This window comes from Chelmon rostratus, chromosome 18 (genome assembly GCF_017976325.1).
Source record: "Chelmon rostratus isolate fCheRos1 chromosome 18, fCheRos1.pri, whole genome shotgun sequence".
In the NCBI taxonomy this organism is placed as follows: Eukaryota; Metazoa; Chordata; class Actinopteri; order Chaetodontiformes; family Chaetodontidae; genus Chelmon; species Chelmon rostratus.
In genome coordinates this window covers 17821228-17847442 of record NC_055675.1, presented here as the reverse complement: position 1 = coordinate 17847442, position 26215 = coordinate 17821228, and the positions used below count along the sequence as shown (strand labels likewise).

The 26215-nt window shown below is 39.4% G+C and overlaps 1 protein-coding gene across 1 annotated transcript in view; it reads right to left on the bottom strand.

The window, feature by feature from the left end:
* The window catches only part of lama2 (laminin, alpha 2), a 153672-nt gene extending 128265 nt beyond the window's left edge, over nucleotides 1-25407 (bottom strand). The window contains exons 1-5 of the mRNA XM_041959394.1: nucleotides 25362-25407; nucleotides 19925-20095; nucleotides 17758-17870; nucleotides 5458-5509; nucleotides 3877-4067 (exon numbers count right to left, since the gene is read on the bottom strand). Coding sequence (XP_041815328.1) covers nucleotides 3877-4067; nucleotides 5458-5509; nucleotides 17758-17870; nucleotides 19925-20095; nucleotides 25362-25407 — 573 coding nt within the window. The remainder of the gene's footprint in view (nucleotides 1-3876; nucleotides 4068-5457; nucleotides 5510-17757; nucleotides 17871-19924; nucleotides 20096-25361) is intronic.
* Nucleotides 25408-26215: the final 808 nt, after the last annotated feature.

Sequence of the window (26215 nt, the reverse complement as noted above, 5' to 3'; positions counted from 1 at the left end):
AGCACGATGGGAGTGTGCAAAAAAAAAAAAAAAGGTAGGATTTCTTTGCAAAAATATCAGAGAAAGAGAGAAAAAAGTTTAACAAAAACAAGTTACAGCTGTAAGAAAAGAAGCAATAGATAAAACCTGCAGCCTCATGACATGCTACCACCTACCACTGCAGACTTTTAGCTTCCCAGCCTCACCTCACTGGAACGTACCAGCTGCTTGGTGTTAACAGGGTGAGCTGCACTGACAAAAAGCATTTAAAGAATACACAAACGAGAACGAAACATTAATTTAAGATTCCTTGGTTGCTGCAGACAAACACAATTTATCTACGGGCTCACACACACACACGTCAGTGGACTAGCTTTAACAGAATGTCATTTACTACAAAGCAGGTTTTACCCTCTCTTCCACAATGTGATGGTGCTCTGTCAATTACTGCTGAGAGGATCTAAATGTGCACACCTGTTTTCACTGCCACTGATCAGGAATGAAGAAAAAAACTCATCATGCATTAACACAGTATGGCTGGCCCCTCTTACCTGATTCTAATTTTGTGGAACACAAATAAAACCACACAACTTAAGCAAGCTTGTGTTCTGGTGTTTTTATAACCTGACTGATAAATAACCGCAAATTAATACTTTGAAGACAAAAAATGTTAATGTTGGGAAACAGGGGCTAGGGAATGTGGAGGAAAGCAGCCTTTCACAGACACACAGTGAGCAAAGATAAAACCAGCAATATCACATTATGTACAGTTCTATTTAATGACTGAAAGTCTTGAACAATGTTGGGTTAGCTACTTCTACTGTAGCTAGAGAAGCTACAACCTATTCTCCACTGGAAGCAGTCAGGCTAATGCAACACTTCAGTTTAATGTAAAGGAGCAAGTTGCTAAAAAGTTGCTTGCTACACTGAAGCTAATTCACAACAAGTGTGCAAGAGACATCAGTCTGCATGTTTTTCTGTATTTTTGCACTTGTGCAGCCCAGTATCCACTGGAATTCAGTTCAAAAAAAGGAGGTTCTACACCTCGAAATTTACATGCAACATTGTGGAGCAATGCAAAAAGTAAAGCTGTGGAGGCTGGGTGTTTGATGGGCTTGCGGCTCATCTTCAAGTCAGGCTTTCGTGCAGGAGATCGCAGTTCGCATCCTGCCACCGTCCTGCAGTAATGGTCAAACAACAATCTTTACCTCAACCGAGCAATTTAGTTGTCTTACCCTAACCACGCCTTACCCATAATAATGTAACCACAATCTGATCCCAACCTTATCCATTCTGGTGTTGCCAGGCTTGACAAAGCAAGAATTCTAAAAAGGTTGACATTTAACATAATCCAGGGTTTTGCAGAACTGTCAGATACAGATGTTCTCGTCTGTGGTTAGGGTTGTTCCGCCAGCGATATTAATCCCATCTGAGCAGATATATGTGAGGCCTTTCACCCCTCGGGCCAGTAATAATAACAGCCTTGGTATTCTTCTCTGCACAATTTGTTATCAAATATAAGCCCTGTCAACACACCAGCAATGCTGCTCGAAATGTAGTTAAACTAATAGCATAACTAGACTTTTCCATCAGGACACCTTATAACACGGACACTGGTAGACATTTCAATTGTGTGACTGCATTGCTCTACCTTTTAGTCAATGTAGAAGAAGAATTAGCATGAATTTATATTCTGTATCACCAATAATCAACATGCAGCCACTTAACAAGGAGTGTGAGGATCTGTCTGCCTGCCTGTCTGTCCATCTGTCTGTCTCACTAATGTGGCCAAAAGCAACATTTGGCATCTGCAAAAAAGTCTTACAGAGTGGGCTGACCGTGTGTGTGCCTGCATGCGTGTATGTGGGTGTGTGTGTCTGTGTCAAGGGGGAACATTTGATGGGTGCAAGCTGCACACTTGGAAGCAGCGAAGGAGATGGTTGTGTATGTGTGCGTGTGATGAGTGGTGGGGTGACATTGCGAATGTGTGTGCGATGCTGTGACACATCGCCTACGACTCATTATGGTTTCACTGTGATCAGACGGCTAGGGAGCTGTCAACCACACACACACACACACACACACACACACACACACACACACACACACACACGCGCACACACACACACATCCAGACACCTCCGTCGTTACTCGCAGCTCTTGACATCTTCCAGCTCGCACACCCTCTAGCGCTCCCCCGCAGGACACAGACACAGATACAAACACACACGAAGACACACGCCAAACACACATGCACGCAGGCGTGTGCAAGTCACACACACCAGCACCCATATTCAGACAGGCATCTACAATTAGAGCCCCTGTGTGGGAGATGTAGATGTGTGATTAGTTTGTTTTCACTGCATGTGTGTGTGTGTCAGTGTTTGTTTGTGTATGTGTGTGTGCGTGCGTGCGTGCGCGTGTGCGTTCCGCAATCCTCTTTCTCTTCATTAATGTCAGTTATAGCAGGCTTGCCTCTCTGTTCTTACTGGGTGCAATCACACAGACACAGCTGATCAAAGCAACATAACAGTAAACAGTGCTGTGCACACATGTGTGTCAGTGTGTGTGTGTCTGCAATGAATCAAAATCCAATCAGCGATTAAAATTATATTAACAGCACATTTGAAAAGAAATAGCTCCACTTTCTAGACAACAAGTGCCGATCTACTTATTAATTTGAAAACCGACGTAGCATTTCATTATTTCATTAACCAGAGTTAATACAAAGATTTTGGTAACATTTCACATTAAGGTAAAGATATTCACCATTAACTAGCTGCTTATTAGCATGCATATTAGTGACATACTGGGTCTTTATTTGTCATTAAAAAGCATTTATTTATGCCTTAGTGTGCATGACTATATTCTACAAGTGCCAGCTGTAGACTATGGTCATGCAGAAGACTTTTCCTTCAATAACCTCTTATAACTTCTTATTGGTAGTAAGTAAGGAAGTTGTTGCTCATGAATTATGATCTTAACCTAAAACTAACCCATAATAACCCTAACCCCCAGAATAAGGCATTAATAAGTCTGTCTAATGATTAATAAATAGCCAATATGCTACTGACGTACATGCTAATAAGCAATTTGTTAATGGTGAATATCTTTACCACAATATGTTACCAATATTTTCACTTAATTTTCTGTTTTATATGATCTTCGTGTACATTTTATGCTTTCTCATAACTTGAGCTTCTTCTTTTTTCACATTTTCTGCTTACTATTCATGTCCGCTACTGTATCTCAGTGTAAACCAGTTCTCAAGATTACAGTCCCAGATCATATTGTCTCATCTTTGCCCTGTCTGCATGTTTGTAATCCCTGCCTGCTTGAGGTTTTTTCCTGTCTGCTCCATTTGTATATTAGTTTGCCTTTTTCCAGCTGCCTACCTGTGACTGACCCTGGCTCTAAATAAAGGCCAAATTAAACAGCTTTTTACCTCCTTGCTCTGCACCTCCTGGTACAGCCTTTTGACCCACATAACAAGAATTAGAATTGCATAAATTAAATATTTGTACCATTATAAATATCTAAATAAAAATTCAGAAAAGCCCAAGGCACATCACAAAGATAAAATGTGTTCCAATTGCACAAAAATAAAAAACAACATTTTGCAACCCAAGTTGTAACACAGTTTAACTCAACTCAGTTCAACCCAACACAATTTATCCTACTCACACCTCTGACCCAAGAAAACCCAAGTCATCTACTCAGTTCAACCTAATCCAACACAAGCTACATACACAAAACTCAGTTCAGACTTTCTCAATGCAGTGGAAGTAGACCTAGCATAATTTATCCCAGCCTGAATCAACCCAATTCACAGGCACTAATCAAATCAACTCCAACCTAAATTCAACCACAGAAAACAGTGATGGCTACAAGTGTTACCTCTCCGTTCTCCAGGGGGTGAATCTTTGAATAAAAAGACGTGCAGATCACTTCATCATCTCTTGTGTAGGATGGAGGTCCTGTCCGTGGATTAATATTGAATCTTGTCAGGCACTCCGTGTCTGTGATGGCGTAGTACTGCCAGGGTTCAAAGGTCTCGCCGTCGATCGAACGCTCTAAGATCCAGTTACCTGTGGACAAAAATATTGGTGAATAATGCTTGAAATGTGTGTTGTGGAGAGTGGAAAAGATCAATAAAAACCGTAATTGACATCCAAGACTGTGTCTAGGTCACCCTGCTTAAAATACATGGAAAATTGACGAAACATTCAGTTCCATATGCTCCTTGATAGCTTTGACCAAAACTGTGATATTCCACCTACAGCACTGATGAAATGTGATGTGAGTTCAGTTAATGGAAAAATCAAATAGCAAATTAAGTGGCATAAAACAGAGTACTGCACATGTGAACCGCTACCAACACCATGAAACACTTTGCAACTATCAAAATAAGCCAGTTTCTTTTTTTTCACTTGAAATGTAATTTTAACAGTTTTTCTGTTTCTGTGTTTCTGTTTTATGTAAGTTTTCCTGCCACAATACAATGAGACTATCTGAAAGACATGACTAACTTTTTTAGTTTAAAGGTACAATATGTAAGAATTGGCCACCTGTCGGACTGAGATCTCGCCACAACGTTGTTCACACTGCTAGCGCAGGAGCTTTTGACCATCAAGAGGACAAGGTTTTCAGGGCTGGGAAGGGGGGATCTAACAGGGAATGCTGCTCAGAATGGGCACCTGAGCCTGAGCCAGAGCCGAGCAAGTAGGTAACAAAAGCGGCCTGAGTAGCCTCCCAGTGAACACAACCAGACCAGCATTAAACACAGACTCCGAGACCGGCAGAGGCCACTTCGACGACAGAGAACACAGCACCGAGGTGAATCACAGCAGCTCCCACCGCTACTTTTGTGAATGCCATTACCTTCTTACTTTATTCATACATTTTTACAATATGTTTGGTCTAACTCTTGTTTACAGTGTAATGTTTTTTTCTGATCTCTTTAAGCTCATTTGATGTCGAATAATGTTTAACAGTCTCACAACTGCTTCCAGTAAAAGCCTCAAAGTCCATCTGCTGTCTTCAGCCTTTACTCTGCGTTTAGCTCACTGCATAGCTGCACACCTACATGCATAATGAAAGCAGAAGAAAGTTACTTAGAGCAAAGCCCAGTGACATTTACAGATAATGAGTTATCAGGACTGACGATGTTCTAGATGCTGGGTTTCAAATCAAAAAAAGACCTGCACCTCGAGAACATTAAAGACTAAAGTAAAAATGCAGTTTATTGAATGTAATCTTGATCTTTCAAATTGCTTGTGGATGCTCTGTGGGAGGATTATGTGCTCAAAAGGCTGTAATTATTGTATTTAACTGTTGAGAAGACAAGCACTGAAAATAAGTCTCTATCTGGCACTTTAATCACACAGTCATTGTTTCATTTTCCAATCAAAGTAGAAATGCTAATGCCTGAAACAGTGTGTGGCTGCCTCAATACGAATTATGAAGCAGGATGCTTACCTGGGCGAGGTGAGTTGGCTGCCTTTACAATCACATAGGCAATCTGGAAGACCTGGAAAATGCAGAGAAGGGATATAATTAATCAATATATTTCTTTTTTTTGCTAATTTTCAACAAAACAAACACATGGAGTTTGTAGGTATTAAATTTAAACTCGCTTCACAAACCTCTCACACAGGTGTTACAGCTGTCTGAAATCACTCCCTTGTTTACTCACTCACTGCCCCCTTTATAAGAGACTCTCCGCTGTTTTCTCTACAGTGAGCAGCTACTTGAGATTTCAGACACTTATGAATCCTCATCATTTTGGGACAACACTGACAGGTGTAACATTGCATAACCGTTTCATCCATAAAATGCAGCACAGTTTGTTCCATTGTGGGAATTTTTGAGTGCATACTCAAGCACATACATTGTACACTCACAATTCTCATGCACGTAGGGCTCTCAAACGTTTCCTGGCGTGGCCCCCTTTGGAGGCCGAGAAAAGTTCACACCCCTGAATATGAATATGCTACAAGCTGAACTTGAACAGACTGTTTGGACTTTCCTTCAGTTTGATCACCAACCAGCCAGCCAGCCAGCCAGATAGACAGTCGGCCAGACATTGGATGTAGGTTAAATACTGACTCCCTATCTCTCTTCACCTCCCCGTCTTTCACCCGTCTTCTCTCTGTGACTATATCCCTCTTTCTTCTTGTGATGTGGGAAGCAGTGTCACATTGCAGCAATTAGAATAGGGAGAAAGCTTCCAAGCGTGTGTGTGTGTGTGTGTGTGTGTGTGTGTGTGTGTGAGAAAGTGTATTTCAGGGTAACCTTATAGCAGTCATTCAAACCCACTACAAAGAGTTAGTGTTAGCTGTTTTCACAACGAGAACAGGGCAGTATGTGTGTGTGTGTGTGTTTGTGTATGTGTGTAAGAGAGCTCTCAGCGGTAGCTTGTAATATGGTGACAGGTTTGGGACAGCTAGGCAGCTCCAGCAGCTAAACATAGATGAACACAGCTAACTAATGCAGTGTGTGTGTGAGTGTGTGAGTGTGTGTGTGAGTGTTTGTGTGAGTGTTTGTGTGAGTGTGTGTGTGTAGGCTTAGAGCGTGTCACATTCCACGTTTTGATCAGATGTGGATCAGACGAGGGATTTTTTTTTTCCTCTAAAGCTCAACACAGCATCAACAAATAAACACACCAATAACTGTCCTGCAAGAAATCGCACAGCTGGTAAACAAGTGTTAATCTTCTATCCCTGACATTTAGCGTCAGCTAGGTGAGTTTATGGTGAGGTCACATCACATAATCAGCTTTCAGTATTAAATTTAATTGGCTCGATTCTCCGATTTTCCTTTATTTTTTAGTTTGTACTGCCGCCTGGTTTTGCTACTATAAGCTATATACTATAACTATAACTATCAACTTAGACTAGCAGGATGTCTGCAGGTTTCATCAGTTACATTTGAGACCTTGTTAATCCAAGTTAGAAACATGTGATCTCACTAGATCTCATAATAAGACAATGTTACAACTTTAGAGTTAAGACATTTCAAGTCCAGTCTTGGTAATCTCCCCTCGAAGACAGATGGACATTTAAGTCCAACTGAAATCAGAGTTGGTCTGATGATTATTAATATTGGTGCTGGGTTGAAAAAAATCGATGCGCCGATTTTAAATCGATTCTCATTTTATTTTTAAAAAATCGATTCTCGCGTCCTAAGATCGATTTTTTATACATTTATATAGGTATTTTCCACACTATAAGGCGCACCGGATTATAACGCGCACCTTCAATGAATGGCCTATTTTAAAACTTTTTTCATATATAGGGCGCACCGCATTATAAGGCGCATAGAAAGAAACTACCGTACTGTGGTGTCTGGGGTTGCGTTACGCATCCACTAGATCAGGGGTCGGTAACCCGCGGCTCCAGAGCCGCGTGGGGCTCTTTCATCCCTCTGATGCAGCTCCTGAAAATAATTAATGAGCATTTATTTAAAATGTTTTAGTTTTTTTTAGTTTGTTCGTTTGAAACAAACACAGATGACAGCTTAACCTGCGTAAAGATAAAGGTGACGGCGCACAGCTCTGATCTGCAGACGCTGTGCGTTGAGGTTCAGGAGCAGAAATCACATTAACCACGTTTGATTAATATTTTAATTGGCTATTGTTTAGCACATATTCAAATTTTTTCATTGTTTAGTAAAATAGTCATTTTATTATTCAGGTTGACAGCTGACAGCACACGCCAGTAAAAGGATGACCGCACGCAGAGAGTGGAATGCCCTTTACACTTTTACCGCTGTTACTTCGGCCACGCCCCCTGACGAATCGATTCTGAATCTCAAGAATCGGAATCGAATCGATTCTTGAAATCTGAATCGATACCCAGCCTTAATTAATATGTTTAATTTTTTAAATCAATTTTTTGAGCTGAGCTGACAGGACTATGAGGACACAAACTCAATAAATTTGTTCTAATAACTTTAGCTTTTAAGTCAAGCCATTAGGCTGCCTGTTAGAGTCATCATCAGCCTATGACAGAACGATGCTATTACTACTTAATGCCAAGAGAGGGTAAAATGGAATGACTTGATTGGCTATAAAGATCTTTTTTGTCTGCATTAAAAAAAACAACTTAAAAAAACAGCATGCCAAACTGCCAAATGGTTAATGCAATCAAGAGGGTGTCGTCATAAAACCAAAATCAAATATTAATTTCTCTCTTTGGTGGACTGGTTTTAATCTCAAAGGAGAACACAAAGCAGATCTGCATGCTCAGTTGTTAGACTTTAAAGTGGTGAGGTTAAAGAGCGAAACAATCACTGACTCATTCATCCCCCAGGTGACATGATGTATACTCTTATCTGAGCTTGTGTTTGAATAATTCGGTGACTCTAAAATAAACAACTGACTGAACTTGCTTATTACTTCAGATGGAAGTGTTAGCATTGCAGAGGAGTGGAGACAAATTATTCATCAAGTCTAGAAAGGCTACAGACTGTCTCCCGATATGACGAGCATGTCATACTTTTACATCTCACATGTGATTTTAATACTCGAAACCCTGCAACATAATGTTCATTTCCACATAACTCGCATTTTATTGCAGCGATCTCACAGGTTTGACAGGAAATAGCCATGATATGCCAGGGAACGGCTTTTGTCAGTCATTTGAGCATTACAGCCAAGTGAGCACTTAAAATGTTTATTTTAATGCTCAATCAGTCCATTAAAGCCCTGTGTCCAGTATGGTCGGGTTGCCTACAATTAAATGGACTGTGAAGAATCCATTTTGTCTCAGTGTGATTTGGACACACAGTGACAGCGGTTTTACTGAACAGCTGGTGTTTACAGGCCATTCACATGGAAACGTGTTAAAATCTCTGGCCTGATAAACTGGCATCAAAGTCCAATTCCAGTTAGGACTCCAGCTAATTATAGCGGGATTTGCACAGAATAGCACAAAATCATAAACAGAGTGGAATACGATCAGAACGACACACAGAGGATGCCAAAAAACATGTAGCATATAACTGAAATATTATTTGTTAGGGGATTCATTCAGACCTAACGCACACACACGCACACACACAGGTGTCCTGCCGTCAGAGCAACAGACCTTGTATCCAAACTCGTTAAAATTTACTGCCACTTCAAAAAAAAAAAAAAAACATTTGTTCACATCTCACTGGACTAATAAAGCAGCTTTTGGCCCAGTTTGAAATAGTGTGAATCATCAAGCATCCTCGACTGCCAAACTTATTGCAGGCAAACAAGTAGAAGTTATTCACTGGAGCCACAAAGTCATCTCATGGCAACATCGCTCCGCTTTTCCGCTGCCGCTAAAAACAATTTGGGGAAATGTTGAATGCTGCAGTATTTTGAATGACAGTCTCCTGACAGCTCTGCAGTAAGTACATTAGAATAGAGTTCAATATTTAACAGGAGAATAATATGAAATCCCCCCCCCAAAAAAAAAAGCCAAATTATGGTGTTTTCACATTAGCTTAAACAGTGGAGAGGCTACAGTGGAGTGCGCCATACACAGACAACGGCCTCTGGATAAAACAGAGAAATGCTCTGGTGTGTAACAGCCAACTGAAATCCATTCTCTTTAAGTCTGCCTCTTTCTCTGAACTGCCAAAAACACGCTTGCACACACAAGCATAACAGACAAGTACACGAACACGCCTGCTCGCAGACTTGGTCGTAATTTGGCTTTAAGCTTTTTTTTACTGGGCTTTAGTCTGCACAAAACACCAGATGCTGCAATCTCTCCCACATTCTTGCTTTGGCCCGAGCTACTGTCAAACATAGACGAACGAAGTTTCATTGGGTACAGCAGATGTTTCATTTACCATCTCTCTGTTATGAATAAAGATATTTTTCTGGTGTTAAAGCCACTGACCACATATCATTCTCGTCTTCCTAATTATCATATAAAGTAAAAAGTTAAGAAAATGAAGTTTTTATTTGTTTGAAGTATGTTTCCCATGACAATTTACAACAGGAAATTAGGAAATACTGTTTAGTTTTCATTCATGCATGTACAGTATGTTACACAGCTACAACTGTGGTGGGTAAAGCCACACTGAGTTCTTATAACGACTGATTTTGAAAACCAATGTACTCCAGGCTCAGGCACCTGCCTACTATAGACTGGCAAATTGGACTGTGATGGTTTTAAGCTGAAGAGTTAAGCTTTAAAGCTGCAATATTCAGTGATTTGGACATTTGAATAAATGTAAATAAATAATATAGTACCAGCGTGTAATTGGTCTTTGTGTATTCATGTGCTTAAGAGGGTTTTGAACAATGTTTGCACCATTTTCACTGCAAAACACCAGCAGTGTTTTTAGATGATGAAGCCCTCTGAATGAGGCAAAACGTCTGATAAGTACTAACTTATCTGCAAACACGAGAGTAGTGTTGAGTGTATGCCTGGATCAAAACCAATGCAGGCAAGCATATTTTTTAGTCTAGGAGTCCACAGTTATGTAGGATGGGATTCCCCTGTGCTGTTCGATCGGATCTGAAGCTGTGAGTTTTAAGATTAAGACAACAGCAGAATAACACAACTCAGCTGGCTAACTGGACATGTGGACTCCATTCATTATTTTTCCCCATAGGCTTTTTCTTATGATATCTTTAACACCACTCAAAGCTGTGTGTCACATGTACAGCTGCACGCGTTTGCATGAACAAGTTCTGAACTGAAAGGTAGTAATTTTACATTTGATACGTATGCATTAACGCTGGTCATTGGGTGTATTTTTGCATGTGTTGAGGTATTTAAGAGCCGCGTTTAATAAAAGCACTTTGACTGACAGCTTCTTTCAGGATCCTGATCACTCTGCTAGGTCCTCCTCCCCGCCTCCCCAGAGGGCAGAGCCGGTGCATGATTTGACCACGTTGAACAAACCATCCATCAATCAAACTGGCTCCTGCATTTCCAAAATAACCGCAATTTCACTGAAGCTGACAAGGATCATTGCAATGGAGAGGCAAGTTTAAAACAGTCCTACTGCATTTACTAGTAATTTCTTGATCTATATGCACACTAATGGCAAAGCCTACGGCAACACAGGACTTCACACATTGGAGATGCATGGCTGGAAAACAATTAGTTTGATATGGAAGGACTGGAGGTATAATAGCCTAATAATAAGAAAAATAAAAGAGTGATAAAAAACCTGTTTGGATCTGTAAATTAAACCTTTAAAAAGACTAGAACCTAGGAACTAAGCTCCCATGAAGTCAGAAATGGTTCTTAAACAGGTCTCTGCAGAGGACTTTTATTTTGATTGTCAAGTCAGATGCATCTGCATGCAATATTACAATTCAAGAATTCATCTAAAAATGATGAAGAACATACACAGACATCAACTGTCTCTCTCACACACACACAGCAACACACACGGACCCAAAGCTCCCACTCTTTCTCATTATTTAGTCTTTCTATCCAGAGAGGCTCAACAATAACAAGAGAGGAAATGAGGGTGGTGATGTCACAGGCGATAACCACACACACGCACACACACACACACACACACACACACACACACAAAACCCACTGTCATTTTCTGAGTGAGATGACTGAGGTCGCGAGGGAAATTCAGCGCAGTGGAGGGTAAATAGCTGAGAGACCCACACATACATACACACACAAAACACCCACTGAGGAAAGCACATGTTCACGCACACACATACACACACAGACATTAATGGCAGTGAGTATAGAGTCATACAGTGCATACAATGCCAGTCAGGCATGAAGTTGATCTACTGTTACTTTGATCGGTGAAATTGAAATTGAAGGATCATTCTCAGTCTTTTCTGATGAATTTACTTATAACGACTGTCTCATGTCAGATGGATAACACTTCTTCTGTCTTCTTCTTTGTGTGCATCAATTATTTTAATTCGCTAGGCAGCTGCTTAGAGGAGCCTGTGGCTGCTGATTGTTGGGACAAGGTTTGAGGAGTCAGAGTATTTATAAGGCTTTGAAATTTGCATCACTTGGCCTTTACTAATGATGACAGTCAACAGGCCAAAGCCCTAACAAGTTAATTAAGGTCAGACACACCTGCATAAAAGTTATCTGAGAGCTCTAATCGCTCGGGGGTGCCTAAACCTTTGCATGGTGCTCCTTTTCTTTTTTTCACTCTAAAATTGTCCAAAACAAAAAAAGGAAGCACTAACCTTACTTAAAATGTTGAAAAGAAGGTCTCATCTTTAACTTTCCGAGATCAGTTCATCGTCTGCTCATTTAACAGAAACTTTAACCAGGGGAGCCCAAACTTCTGCATGCAACTGTTTGTGTGTGTGTGTCAGTACTGTACACATGCAGTACTTGAATATCACACATCTCATTGAGCTGTGGAATGCATGTCAGAGAGACTTCAAGCACCAAAACTTTACATTAGTGGTGACAAGGAAAAAATCAAGTGCTAATTCCAAACCTGCCCGGAATCTTAAGGAAGTAAGTTCATATCGGATGACTCCAAACCTCACAATTTATATAAACGCAAGTGCCAATGCAGGGAGTCATGTGCCTGGTGGGTTCACTTCCCATTACCATGGTAACCATGATGACGAAGGTCCTATTTAAAGGCGAACACTGATCTTTACATGAACCAAGTTTTTGTGCCTAATTCTAACCAATTTATCACCACCTTAACAATTTTGCTGTCATTTTCAGCAGTGCTTTTGAACAGCACAGGGAAGTGATTTTGGACTGCCAACAGGGGTGTCAGATCTGAGATATGTGTCGTTCTGCAGAGTGTGGAGAAGCAGCGTATTTTGTTGTCTACCCATATCTTACCCAAACTTTATTTGTCGTATTTGTTATTTGTCTTTCCCTAATCTTAACCATACTGTAGTTGATGTGCAGATATGACATGACATGACATTGTAGTATATTTCAACTGTTGTTTGTATTTTATTGATGTAGTACGTTTTTATTGTCTTAGAATATTTTTATTTCCGGTATATTTTTATTGCATTTATGCATATGCTTATTTGACTGCATGTTAGTTTATTTTATCTGCATGTTACTTTATTTTATTCTATTATCTTTATTTCACTTTATTATCTTTCTTATCTTTTTATTATCTTGTTTCTAACACGGGGGCTGCAGTGAAAATTTTGTTGACATGCCCATGCTCAATTACAATAAAAGCAATATTGAATTCCCAAATTTTGCAGCGTTTGTTGAAAACCTAAAAATATCGATTTTCTTGACAGGTTTGTTCTATTAGTAGGTTTGTGACAAACATGGTAGGTCACACCTGAAAATAAACACTAAATTAACAAACATTGGACAGATTTACAACTCCATTGTAACTTAAGAGTTGAACTGGAAGTGAACACATTAACCATTTGCCCATCAGGATGCCTCCTAAAGTGAGTATCATATACATATATATATATATACATACATACATATATATATATATATATATATATGGTAAAAGCAATTAAAAGATAAACATTGCCTTCACAAAACTGTTAAAGCAAAGAAGCTGACAAAACTGCTAATAGAACTGATAATTATATATGGTGTGAAACAATAAATCTACATTGAGTGATGCTACGTATAAGCTTGTGTAGCTTGCACTACTCAATGACTAACTCAACACTAAGCTAACCCAGATCTGGGCATGAGCTCAACATAAAAGGTGTACATGTTTTGCCATCCTTCATCTCCCATCCAAATAGATGATTTTTCCCTTGTTTTCAGAGAAATAAAGATTTTGAGGCCCTGTTTTTCATGGCGGCACAATGACCACTGCAAGTAGCACTCTGACAGTTTACTATTTTCATTAGCTTGATATTCACTTTCTTTCTGTTTGGTATTTTGGGGCTGACTGGTCACTTCTAACTTGTTATTCTGCCTGGCCTGCTGCATTAATCCTGTGCATCATGACCTCCTTTCCAACTTATTAATTTTTTTTTTTCAGTTTTCCAGCATTTTAATGTTTTAGTCTTGGAATGCACACTCATCATGATGATGAGTCATCATGATGTAACTGTTTACATGAGACAGAGCAGAATTTAGACTGAAAAAGCACTGACTTGTGATCATATCCCTCACCAAACTTTTTTATTTTTTATTTATACCATCATTGTTAAAAAAAAAAAAACAACACATTTGGCCTTTTGTGTTCATATTGTGCAGCTCTGCACCATCCAGTCAACAATATGATTTCCTCAAGAAGCATCTCTTTGTTTGCTGAGCTATTGTCTTCATGCGTCACTGTGATTGGCACAGCTGCTTCAGACTAACGAGACCAGTGATGTGACTGGCTGAGAGATTTATTAATCACCACACCATCTCATCTATATTCCACCTCAATCTAATAGAGCCCTGCATCACTTCTCATGCGGTATACTGAATGAGTGACAATGGTAAACTGATAATTCTGAAGATCATTTGTTTTTCATGGGGGAAACAGCAAAATTGGCAAAGGACAACAAGACATTTAGTCAAATAAAAACCTTGACGGTTAAGATGGACAGCTTTTTCTCTGATGTAAATGCACATAATACTGTGGACACAATGCACAATGGTCAAATGCAGCCATTATGTGAAGATAGCTGAGTCGGCCCAGTTGGTGGTCATTGAGAAAAAGTACACTGCTATTAAAAAGCTTTTAAAGAACTGGCTCATTACAACTGGAGCAGTTTTTCACATAGTCACACTGTTTCTCCCTCATCAAGCTGTCAGCGATTATTCCATTCATTTATATGTGCATCTCAATGTAAGTTTAACTTTGAATAAGCGCAAGAATAGTTTTGGTGTACGTGTGCATGTGTGTGTGTGTGTGTGTACATGGCTGCTCCACCAACTAATATTAAGGTCAGAAGTGAGTGAATTCACTGGCTGTACCACTCCAGTGAGAGGTGTAAAATCATGTGTGTGTGTGTCTGAGTGAGTACGTGTTTGTGAGACCATTTAGGAGTGTATATATATTCTGCAGCCACACCACGGTGTCGGAAAGTGTGATTGATGGGCCTGAAGTCATTAACATGTCAAAATGGCTGCTGCTCCACTTCCTGTCCAGAGAGATAATTATATTCTACGCATGTGCTGGCAAGAAAGTGATTGAATAAATAAAGCTCACCTCAGTTTCACCTCGTACAATTTCTCTGTTCTCTCTCTCTGCCCCGAAATTCAATTCAATTCCATTTTAATAAAAGGTGGCAGACCTGAAATACTCCAATATTCACTTGTAACATTAGTATTCGGATCTCAGAGACAGAATTCAAATCTTTGTTTTATTATAATTATTTTATTTTCGGTTTTGTTTACACCAGCACACTGCACCGGCTGCAGCAGAATCATTCTGTGACATCTGTGACAGGTTTCAATGGCCAGTGAGCTGTGTTAGTGTTTTTAACTTATTAATGTAGTATAAAAAGATCACAATATGTGAGGAGGAGACGATAGTAGCTTCAGATTTGTTTGATTCTGGGGGATTCTGTTCTTTGCGGACTTTTATCGTTTCCACAAAGTGATGAGTTACTTCAAATTTGTTTGCTGGTTTCGCCACAGTGGGGAGAGAGGGAGAAACAGTTCTGATGTTAAAACAGTGGCTTCAGGTTTCGGGTTTTAGCTTTTAGGTAATACAAAGTAATATATTTATTTTGTTACAAAGAAAGCCTGTAAATGGTGTTATACAACAATAATGGACTGGTTAATGGACTGCATTCGCATTCCAGTTTTATCCAAAGTGCTTTACAATTTGCCTCTTATTCACTCCGTCACATCTTTGTTAGCCTTCTGTTTCTTCAACAAACTAAAATGTAACTTTTTGCTGTGACTTTCTGTCCTGTTTATTCTTATATTGTCACGGTCTTGTGTTTTCATTTCTCTGTGTGTCTTCCATTGTCCTCATTACTGTTCCATCTTCATTTTTCCCCAGATCCCTTTTCTAACTCTTTTCCTTGGAAAAATTTAAAGCATCTCTGCAGTGCATTGTGAGCACAGACAGAAAAAGATGAGAGCAGCAAAGATCTTGACCGGATGAAATCTTACAACCCTCCAACAGCAAAGTATGAGCCTTGATTCACAAACGCCATATTCTGCTCGACCAACATTCATGTATTTGAGATGTCTGAGTAGTTATTGCTAATTTATGCTACTACAGGCTTTTGTTTCATTGATAAATTAATTCTTTGTTTTCATATCATGGCATTTTTGTCTAGAACATTATTATTTTATCATTAATCTAAATTTAATCTGGTTTTAACCTTTAGAGCAATTTTTGATAGGCCTCGCCTAATGAACCTCCTAAAGTCTCTCAGCCTCATTAGTTTTATTCTTATGACATCCAAATAATTATAATCTGGCGATCTAATCTGTTTAATCACACTTCTAAACGAAACTAGATGTCCTAAATCATCCCATGCCAGTGCACAGCCGCTCAATCATCGAGATTCCTGCCAAGCATTCAAATCAAAAATGGAAACCCAATTATTTAAAGGGTGACACGCATGCTTATGAAATGATTGATAGCAAAGCTGGTTCAACTGATTCCAGCACTGCTGAGATAATAGTATCTTAATTCCTTGGATGACAAAACAAATACACGTCTTTTAAAGGGCTGCACATTGCACCTTTAAATGATTAACTAAAAACTGAAATGATTAACTAATTGCTCTAATTGCACATACAATGAATGTGTTCAGGTGAATCTTTGTAAAGGAGAGGCGCAAGAGGGAGGTCGAGCATTAGCGGCGTGTCCAGCCAGAATATTTTAACATCTAACAAACGGTTTGATTTAAGGGAATTAATTATTTGTATTAACCAAGACAGAGTTGGTGTTTGTGGAAACAGTGGAAAGAAAAATCAAGATGGTTTGGCTGAGTTTTATTTTGTTTCTGTCGAGTGTGAATGAAGTGTGTTTAACAGCTGTATTTATCTGTTTAATAGATTAAGGAAAATAGGTGTAAGAATGTTTCCTTTTATGACATTCTGAGTTTATTTTGTTTATCAATTAGACTAAAAAAGCTGAGAGAGCTTGTGAAACGTAGCAAACCTGCTGTTCACATGCATCTCCCAGCTGAAACTACAGGGGGCTACACTATCTTGAGGTACAAAGTGGTATTACGAGACAGGGAAGGCCAGGGCTAGCTGGTCAGCATGCTAACTACAGTAGATATCTCTGCAATAAGTTACAGTCATCTTTGACATGACGTCAGAATTACTATTTCGTCACATTCTGTTGTTAACTTTAGTTGATTTTGGAACATTTCCAACTAAAATTCTTACATATTTATTTATTTAAGAATAAAGAAAAAAGTAGAAATCTTAACAAACCAGAAGCCGGCTACAGGCCAAGCTATATCATTCTATTATTTATATATTATCACACAGCATTAGTTTCCTAATGTGCTTTGGCAAATGTCTCCATTTCCAAATGTTTAATACACAGACTAAAACTGCACAACAAATTTAAGCTATTCATGTTTTTGATTCTGTTAAATGAACCTTGATAAATGAACCTTGTTTGTAGTCTGCCTTTTTGCAGAGAATGGAGGCTGTGGCCGGGTTTGAGTCATATTGGTCACAGTGGATTCCAATTATGACAAGTCACCATTAAAATCCTTCACGACCAACATAAATCCAAGCTGACCATAGTGATCATTCTTTGTGAAGAAGGACTCGTACATACAGCCAGCTTTTAGTGCTGCATTGAGTGAGTGTTCCATACTCTGAAGAGCAATTTTGAGCAATTTATCCACACAATTTTGTATCTCAAGTTTGTGTGTGTGTGTGTGTGTGTGTGTGTGTGTGTGTATACCTGTTTCAAGTCCAGTGTGATAGTCACATAATGGTACTCCATTCCATTCTTGATGGAGGGACTTTGCCACCACCGGTTGGTACCATCTATGGCATATTCAATCGGATGATGTTCTGCACACAACGCACGTGTACACACAAACGCACACGCACAAACACACACACACACACATACAGCCCAAGAGAGAAACAGAGTGAGATATCAGTTATTAAATTTTAATTATCTAAAATTCATGTTCGTCTTGAATCCAGTGTTGTTCTGTGGGGAAAATGTTCTCCACTCTTTTTCTAAAATTCTGACATTTCAACCATTCAAGGCCAGACATCAAAAGCACATTTTTCCTTGTAAAAGAAAGAATAATAGATTTCCTTTCCATTTCAGATGATTTTGTTTCACTTCTGAATCAAAAACATGTTATCCTATTTGCAGAATCAACTTCTGGCCGCTATTACGACTCCACACAACAGCTTTAATGGAGCAGGCAGATAAAACGCATTAGTAGTTTATTATACATCAAAGGTCACTATGCAGAACTTTTATATATGCTGTGTGTGTAGGACTGTTAGTATGTGTGTGAGAGAGCATATTTTAGTGAAGATGTGATCTTTTAGGTTGATTTGCAGCTGCCAGTCAGCAGACTACTTATGTCTGACATTTCTGTTAAAAATCATTGCGTCTATCACTGGCAAAACAGAAAGACCTATATATCCTTTGGTAATTTCTCTCCTCTCTTTTTAGTGTTATCTCCTTCTAAGGCTGAGACAGAAAACAGATTTCTTGCATTGGAAGTCAATAAAGGACATCCAAATTACTGAACTCCTGTGAAACATTTGGCATTCATCAAATCAGACAGGAATCAGTCGATTAATCAGTTAACCAGTAAATCAGAAGGGGACAGTTTGGAGAAATACTCTTTAATGCCAAAACTTCCATGAGGAGATATATGCCACTCTGTTGATGCTGATGCTGTGCCCAGGAAACTATTAGCTTAGCATGAAGACTGGAAACAGCTAGTCTGGCTCTATTCAAAGGTACAAAAATCTGCCAAGTAGCACCTCTGACGCTTACCAATTAGCACATTAAACACTGTTTTAATGCATACAAAAATGAATAATGACAAGCAATGGTTTTACTTGGGGGTAATTTTCTTGGCCTGGTTGCCTGGCAGCTTCATGGTCACAACAACACTCCCCACGGCCGGCTAAGAAACAGTCCAAATAACCTGCCATAAAACTGCAACTTGTCATTTTTACACAGCAAAACACAACATGTTGCTTAGTGAGCTTTGGAGATCGCAGTAGGCAGACTGGTTTACCTTAACACAGAACTAGGCTGGTTTCCCTTGCACACAGCTGTAATGCTAAGCTATGCTAATCGTCTCCTGTGTCCAGGTTCATATTGGATGGACAGATATGGCAGTGGTGTCCATCTTTTCACCCAACACTCAATAAAAACAAATGAGAATATTTCCCAAAATGTGGAACTATTCCTTTAACAGTGAGCGAGTTGGTCATTCAACTGGTGACTCAAATCAGATAAATATCAGGTCGTAGTATTACACGTATTATTAATGTTCTAAAATGACCATTTCAGTCTCAGTTCATCTTTCTTTCATTTTTCACCTCACTTGTTTCAAGCTTTTCAATCTCTCATTTCTCTTCCACTTTTTGCAGCAGTATATTTCACCCCTCTTTCTTCTCTCATCATGGCTGTCTAACTTCCTGTCTGGGAAGCTAACTAAGTCAAGCTAGCTAAGCAGGCAGCAAAAGCTAAGCAGGCTCACAAGCTGACTTGCTGGCTGGCTGATGACTGACTGAGTGGTTAATTGGCTGCCTAATCATTGATTACTAGTTCAATGGCTGTCTGCTTCACTGACAATCTGATCGGTCGGTTGTGTGATTGGCTGAGCAGTTAACTGCAACACTGATTGACTAAATAACTGACTGTCTAGTTGGCAGTTTGAATCATGATTTCAGGCTAATTTTGCATTGTCATCTTGTCATGTTGCGATTGATTTCTCAGTTTATTCGGTAATTATCATTTCAGACAAAATGATTGGTTAACATCTGGCCTATCAGGGTCTAATTAACTAATCTAGCATGATTAATTATTGTAATCACCATGGCTATAAGTCTTGTGTATGTGGGTGTGTGTGAATCTGTCATACCAAATGGTTTGGTACTCCTTTGGTTGCAGATTCGACACTGAGGGTTTCTAACAGGCTGTCCTGGTACATGTTCCACCAGCTTACAGAACATCTCTGGACCCGATGAACCACAGGTAGCATTAGCTGTTATATCTGCCATGGATGCCAGGTTCAACACAGCCGGGAACAGTCCTGGAAAGAAAACACACAGGCAATTACATAAAGAATTACTGCAGATGATGAAATATAAATTGCTGTGTCTTAGTACTGTATGTAGACATACTATAAATGCAGCAGCTTTTCTCTTTCTAGAGTAAGCAAAAAGAAAGTTTAATGATCTGATCCTTTGGGAAATATTTATGCATAACAAACACAGAGGAAGTTGACATCAATCTTCTTATTTTTCTGTGAGTTTAAAAGCAAATATTTCCAAAAATCAATTCAACAGTTCCTTTAAATCCAATAAATCTCAGACAGACTGGCATATAAAGGTGACATGTGAATACACACAGAAAGTTCACCGTAACTGTGCATTCAGACCACCGCTAATCACAGGTTCAAGTCCATTCAGAGCAGCTCTAATGAGGTCAGGCAGGCTTTCTTCTTCAAAGCAAAGATGTGTTAAATTGCCAAAATGTAGCACAGTAGGGGTTATTAGGAACATCCAGCGCATCCTGCTTTGCATGCAGGTTTTATATTTCAAATCATCAAAAAAATATCGTTTTCTCTGTGTAGTCTTCAGAGTGAGCCAGCTAACGCTTGTATGTCTGCTGTACTGCGGTTATGAGTAATTAGAATGGAACATGAGGGGGAGGGCGCTGTTTAAACCATCCAAGTTAGTTAATCTGGGTGTATTTTAGGTACAGTCTAATGCAGTTAACATCATTTACCCCCTACAGATAGCAGGAGCTGTACTCACTTTATCTTGGATAAAGGAAGGATACAGGAAATGTTTTTTTGGCCAGGTTTCAACTGTGCAGACTTTAGGCAGCGTATTGCTACTATATCAAAGGAGTATTCATTTGCATTATGTTGCTCAAGCATTTTTTTTTCCATTTCCTGTCCATGGATATTTTTCATTGCCGGGACAGAAAACTAAACTTGGAGAGGACATATATTATGGAAAACACTGAATTATACAGTCTTTTCCAGGATATTGTTGGAAGCCATCAATAAATTTATACTATGCAAACATTGCTTTGTTTTCCTCCCTTGTGCCCTCATGGTTGGTCGTGGTATTAAACAAAAAGTCTCCTAGAATACATTAAAGTAGCTTCATATTATATTTCCAAAATCTCCATGAGAAAAGTAGTCCACTATAGTAAAACCTGGAGCCATATGACTACAGCTGAGGGGAGTGTGCTCCAGCCATGAGGGGCTCACTGAGGTACTCAAAGTGGGGTGGAACTCTTCTCCCACCATCCAGGGGAAAAGGTCTGCTGGTGAGCCACAACGGCTATACTTGCTATTGCGCCTGGCACCTAACGATAACTCATTATTTGCCACTTTTTTTTCTCAACTGAATAATCATTTGCACGATGAAATGTCACAAAATGGGGAAAAAAGGGTCAGTTTCCCAAAGCTGATATTGAAATAGCTTGTTGTGTCCAAACAGCAGTGCAAAACTTTAGGATATTCAGTTCATGAATATCATAGAAGACAAGCAAATATTGTATTTGAAAAACTGAACCAGTGAACTTCTGAAAATTATTAAAAAAAAAAAATTTAATCGATTCAATGATTTTTATGAAACTAGTTTTCTGTGGACTAGTCCATTGATCCCCAACTCGTGGGCCGCGGGTCATTTGGTACTGGGCCGCACAGAAAGAAAAAATAATTTCCATTATTTTGTTTTTTCACATAATTTGTTTGTGGTCCTCTTGACATGATTAAAAAGTGGATTTACGTTCATTATTATTGTTATTATTATTATTAAAGAGAAAATACCACAGTTTTTAATGCCGATCTTATCATTTTATTTTGTTTTTATTTGCCGTGAAAATAGACTGGGCCGTGAAAATATTGTCAGACATTAAACTGGCCATGGTACAGAAAAGGTTGGGGACCACTGGACTAGTCGATTAATGAAGTGATCGTTTTAGCTCTACTTGCTACAGAATAGTAATTAAATTTCCCTGTGAATTATGACATGTAGAGCAATAAATGTATCATACAAGGAAGCACCTCTATTGTATGTGCACATGCTATAAAGTGCATGCCAGCTAGCCATGTAGCTTGTGTTATGCAAAGGGGAAATAAATGTCACAGGAGCCAGAGAGCACTAAACAAACCACACGCGTGCACCATGAGACTGTATTTTTTCCCAGCTTCTAGGCGTGACACCTCTGTGTTGTTCCCATAGTGAAAGCACATTAGTCTCGGAGTCAATGGCACACTTGTTGGACTTAAAGTACTGGAATGTTCAACATACTGCTCACATGGTTCACATTTCCTGTCTGGCAAACACATGCACGTACCGTTTTACGTCACATATCCCAGTCCCGGTTTAAGGTCAACAGCTTTTATAGTTAAAGAACATGTGCACTGATATACAGCAGAGGAAAATGGATGTATAATAATTGTACACAAAGGAGACAAGACAGGAAGGAAAGATCAGATAGAAGGAGAAACATACGGAGGAGAAGCACTTGTGAGAGTGTAGACAGTGTGTGTGTGTGTGTGTGTGTGTGTGTGTGTGTGTGTGTGTGTGTGTGTGTGTGTGTGTGTCCAGATGAGTCCAGCTGTTTGGCCAGGTGTCAACAGTGATGAACTGTGAAGAACATCTGAGACACCCAGAGTCTCTCTCACACATGTGTACACATTCTCACACAACTACTCACAACATATCATATACACACTCAGTCTAACATGCTTCCAAAGCTCTCAGAAATGATATCTGAAACTGCACCACTGGCGGAGCCCAGATTTCCACAACAGCGTTGCACGAAGGAAAAGCTCTCACTGTGTTATAACAAAAACGTGCAGCAGTTACACTTCTGCAACTGTGCCCATTACTAATTCATTATAGACTGCTTTAATAAATACTTTCAATAGTAACACTGAATCATATCATTTCAGGGTTGCTCGCTTATAGATAGATATGATATGGAGGCAAAGGTCATGGGTAGCTGGTGAAGAAATCAAGCATCAAAGTGACCCAGTGATACTTGTCTGTACATCTGTGGGTACATTCTGAACCAGAACTGCATAACAGAATATTTTCAATGGTAGCAATCTGCCAAAAGGCAAACAAATACTGGCAAAAAAAACTCTATTTGTTTACAGAGAGGGGGGAAAGTTAGTTGGAGAAGCTGACACCATATTCAGGTTGTGTTTCAGCATGTTTGTGTTGGAGTCAAAAATTAATGAAAGTGAATCAGATATCAGTAGACAACAGTGAGCAGGGGAGCACATCTCAAAAAAGACAATATACAAAACACATATATGTCAAATTAAGATATAAAAATTGAGTTTTCTGTTTATGTGCTGCCATTTGTTCATAGAAGGCAGGTTATATTAAATAGTTCATCCGTCAATAATATCACTTCCCATATGTTAACCAATATACAGTATGGAGAAGACTATGATCCCACTTCCACCCCAATAATCAAAAATTAATTCCCAACTCTATCTTAAAAACAAACCTACTCTCTGTCCCTCAGCTTGAACACTGTAATGATAATAACACTGCTTTTATCCATGCTCTATCAATCATCATTTTCAGCTCCATCTTTTTACTGTAACACAGTTTTTGGATGCCACAAGATTTTAAGTCTGATATTTGGGCCACATCTCAAAGACTCCAGTCAATGGAGGGCATGTTGAACTCTTTTCAATGCGTTCTTTTGTTCATTTTATTCCCAATTTGAACAGAGACAGCAGGCAAAGGATAAAGCTTTAAAAGAAAGCAACAGCCTGCAGCACCCATCCTGGATCTATTCCCTCATGCACCTTTTACAAAAGCAAACAAAGTGTGCAACATCTTGTTGACATGTTGCCACCACAGGAAATCCTGTACCCAGACTTCAGCATAAAAAGTATCTTAGTTAAGGCCTTAATACAAGATCAAAACAGTTGCTTTGATGAACATATTTTCCATGGTGCTTCTCCACACTGTTTCTGACTACTGCCTTCTGCCTCTGCCAGGAAATCAAGCCAACATCCTGCTTTTTCCTGGGTTTTGATCCACAACCTGGAAGAGTCTCTAACCAGATACAAATGTGTGTGGGAAACTGTGCAATCTTTAATAGTGTCATTTTACCTTGATTTGAGACGGCTAATACCTTAAGCCTCATATCAGTTCAGCACGTCTGATTCGCAGAATCACAAGGGATTCAAAAGGGAACTTCATTTGTTCCAAGTGTAACCATATGTTTTGGTTTGCACCAGTTCCATCTCTTTCAATCTAGCAGGGAAATTTGCCCGCAGCGTTAAACTCTCACATAACACTTTTCCTATTCCTTTACAAATTGAACACACATTTCATTTCCTTTTCCTGAGACATGCAATGCATTCTCTTCATCCCAGAAGGAGCAGCTGATTGCATCACTTAATATTGTACTTCTGAATTCTGTCTGTCTTCCAAAGGCATTCCAGGTTGCACTATTCATTTGGAGCCTAATCGGACTATATTGCCATTCCACTTCATTACTCAGTCTGACATTATGTGTCTTTCTCAACTATTACATGGATTGCCATTAAATTTTGTTATTCATGGTGGCAAGAGGATGAAGTTTACTGAGTTTGGTAATCCCCTGACTATGATTAAAAAGTCTCACCAACTATTGGATGAATCTCCATAAAATTGAGTACAGACATTCATGTCTCCGGATTAATCCTAATAACTTTTCATGTAGCATCACAGTCTGGTCAAAATTGTAAGATGTCCAATACTTTGGTTTTCTGACCAAACGCTTGAAAAGCTATGACATCCCATCAGCCTCAGCTGTACTTGTGTTTAGTGCTAATTAGTATGCCAACATGCTAAACTTAGATGGCAACCATAATAAACATTATACCTGCTAAAATTTCAGCCCAAGACAAGAGATATTGCTGAAGAAACTGGTGATGTGGGCAGCAATTCAGAGATCTGAAAACAGGCTGCTCAGTAGACGTCACTCAGCTAAAATTAGGTGGGACTAAGAATTTCACCCAGACTCAGTTGGCCGCCATAGCAACTTCTTTACATCTGAATTATTTCTCGGGAGAATCTGGTCAAGTGTACGACTCTGACTTTGGCTACAGATAACACTTTTCCTCTCTTGCCTTTTATGCTGGACAATGAGGTGAGATAACAACAGAGAAACGGAGAGCTCTGGCTAAAGACAGGGTTCAGGTTTCAGATTCGCTGAATGACAAGGACACAATGACTGTCTGCCTACGGCTCTACGGCTGCCACACACGCACACATGCATGCACACACACATGCACACGCACACCCACCCACATGCACACCTACTCAGGTTCATCACCTTCCATTCTTTTCTCTCTGCTCTGATAACCATGGTAACCTGTCTGTCTGTGTGTCTGTCTGCCTGTTGGCCTCTCTATCCCCCGTCTACGCTCTGTTAACCAAATGTCTCAGAGGATTTTCTGCCATACAGGCTCTAAATTATAATACTGTCAAAATGTATAAGTACACCCTATGACAGCTGGGCAATGTCATTGGCAAAGAAGTTATTTCAGCGCCCCAACACTAGTAACAAGGCAACATCCCTGGGAAAGGTAGGCAAATTTACAGAATATGACACTAATATATCACTGGAATTTTGTTTGTTTGTTGTTTTTTACATGAGAAATATTATACAGTAGGTGTTTTCTTAGTATTAAAGGTTGATGTAGATCTGTTAATTTCCTTTCTTAAAATGTTCATGTATGTCAATATTTTCATATAATATTCACACACAAAACTGTGACATTTTGTGGCCTTCATCAGCACATGTACTTTGCTCCGTTGTCACCTGTTATCATGTGACCGAGAACACATACACATACTCCATCTGCTGATGTGAGATGTGGCTAAAAGCACCTTAAACACCAACCGAGACAGTGAACCTGTGAACCCTCCCCCTCTGTTTGTGTCTCCATGTGACAACGTAACACAAATCTTCAACATCAAATCCACAAGTGTCTATTTACTATTTGCACCTTGAAAATGTCTTAAGAACAGCGTTGAGCAGTAGAAGGGAGTAATGCAACGTTAAACAATATGCAAAGATCCATCCATTCAACCAGGGATTTAAAAAAAAAACTGCTTTTCAATAGTGGTTACTGTATTCTAAAAGTGAACTTTAGACTCCCTGCACTTCCGTC